We start from the raw sequence: 2,108 nt of genomic DNA, 5'->3' as shown, positions 1-2,108 counted from the left end.
GCATTTTTAGATTTATCTCAGAAGCGGGTCTTTTGAAAACTATCTAACTTTTATAATGAGATTCAACTTTTATGGTTTTAATTGAATATTCTTTAATTCTGTTATGTATATAAACTAAATGATATCGGCGTCAATGACCTTAGATGTCAGGATGCCTAAAAATATTAAATCAATAAAACAATTATAGTGCAGTAGTTAACCCCTTGAGAAAAGAAGAATGGTTTGGTAATCTCGGTGTTGTCAGGTGTATGAGGACAGAGGAGAATACATAAAGAATAGGCCTGACTCCTCAGTGTATGTGCAGAGAGAATGATCCAATGTAGCACCATCTGGCCAGTCAAAGGATCCCATAATTCTCTAGCGGTACATTTTTGTATTTGCTTTTTTCTTTTTTCAGTTTATTAACCAACTTTTCTAAAAATGCATACTTAACCGCCATTCTTCTTACAAAACCATGAAGCCACTCTTCAATTGCACTATTCGTGCGTGGCCAGTCACAACTATAAACTGACTATAGCTGGATTTCATAGCAGGGTTTACATTGTCGTCCACGTTGAACTACGCCTGCTTAAAGTAGCTCCAAAATTCGTCAGAAATTCGTCACATTGACCAAAATTGGACAAAAGGTAGCATTTGGATTAAGGTTGGGTTCAAACTACGGTCTTTCAATCAATTAAAATGAACTTGCAAGTTTGCTCATCCACTTTGCTAGTAAGGCAATAAACCATTGGCAACGTTTTTGTTAATTTTAACAAGGGCATGAATAAGGTATAGCTGCTTCCCTAAAGGAGGAGAATTAAAACTCCCATCGCAAAGCCATATTTAATAGTTTCTAACATGCTTTGATTGTTACACCTTGAGTAGGTTAGATACTGATGTCCTCACTATCATGAAGCAAAAATGCTTCTCCTCTCGTTGGTGTCGTCAAATCTCCATCATTTAAAGTAAGTTAACTAGAGTTTTCTAATGTGATAGCTATTGTTTGAGCGAAATTATTAGCATATAATTTATTATTACTTTTATCCTTATCAAATATAAAGTTTTTGTTATGATTAGATTCTTGGAGTCGACATTATGTCCTCTTCAAACGGATGTCGGCATTCAGCCAGTCGACATTATGACTGGTGTCATTATGTCCATGGGCATTTTGTTTGTTAATATATATATATATATATATATATATATATATATATATATATATATATATATATATATGTATGTATGTATGTATGTATATAAAGCATTTACAGTATATGTGGATATTTGTACACCTTTATATATGTAAATTATATATATATATATATATATATATATATATATATATATATATGTGTGTGTGTGTGTGTGTGTGTGTATTTATATTATAATAATAATGATAATAATAATAATAATAATAATAACAATAATATGAAATGTTTGTGTGTTTGTGCGAGTGCTTTTTATTATAGGAGTAAAATCATTATAAAAAGAGGAAGAGAAAAATTCCTCTTTGATCAGTAAGCCGTCTCGATGCACTGTATTTGGGGAGCAGTGCTACCAGGCTTGTTCCCTCTGGGAGATGAAGACGGAGTGAAGTTCCTGTTGTGTAAAAGTTTATTTGGTCCCAGGTGGTTGGCGAGGTTGACGGTAAGGCGAGGTGATGGATTGGATGTTCCAAGCAACGGACTCTGCCTTGTCTGTTTGGTATCGGGGACTGTTGGACGCAAGAAGCCTCTGTAGGATAGAAAACAAACGGAAATGTTAGGAATTATGTTCGGCACAAGTGCGTACACAGTTCTAAGTCTTTTCGATGTACTGTATATCTAGCCTTTTTAAAAATGATAAATGGAGAAATTAGTCCTTTTTATAAGTAGTTTCTCTAAGATGGCCCTTTTTCCCGAGTTGGTGGAATAGAATATAAAAGACAGCAAAAGTCCGTAACATTCTTTGTTTTGCTCTTATTCAATTTCCCTCCTACGTTTCTGCTTTTTATTATTATTATTATTATTATTATTATTATTATTATTATTACTACTCATAAAACAAATCTACAAATCTCTTAGTTGTAAGGCTAAGGAATTCCCATTAATATTAACTCTTACATTTTCCCAATGTAGATTTTTAAAAAC

The 2,108-nt window shown here is 33.0% G+C and overlaps 1 protein-coding gene across 1 annotated transcript in view; it reads right to left on the bottom strand.

The window, feature by feature from the left end:
• Positions 1 to 1,426: 1,426 nt before the first annotated feature.
• Positions 1,427 to 2,108, bottom strand: part of LOC137645263 (tachykinin-like peptides receptor 86C) — a 79,984-nt gene continuing 79,302 nt past the window's right edge. The window contains exon 12 of the mRNA XM_068378087.1: positions 1,427 to 1,713. Within this exon, the coding sequence (XP_068234188.1) occupies positions 1,494 to 1,713 (220 nt within the window). The 3' untranslated portion in view covers positions 1,427 to 1,493. The remainder of the gene's footprint in view (positions 1,714 to 2,108) is intronic.

This window comes from Palaemon carinicauda, chromosome 1 (genome assembly GCF_036898095.1).
Source record: "Palaemon carinicauda isolate YSFRI2023 chromosome 1, ASM3689809v2, whole genome shotgun sequence".
Lineage (NCBI taxonomy): Eukaryota > Metazoa > Arthropoda > Malacostraca > Decapoda > Palaemonidae > Palaemon > Palaemon carinicauda.
Note: the sequence above shows the minus strand (reverse complement) of the source record. Positions and strands in the feature narration are given on the sequence as shown.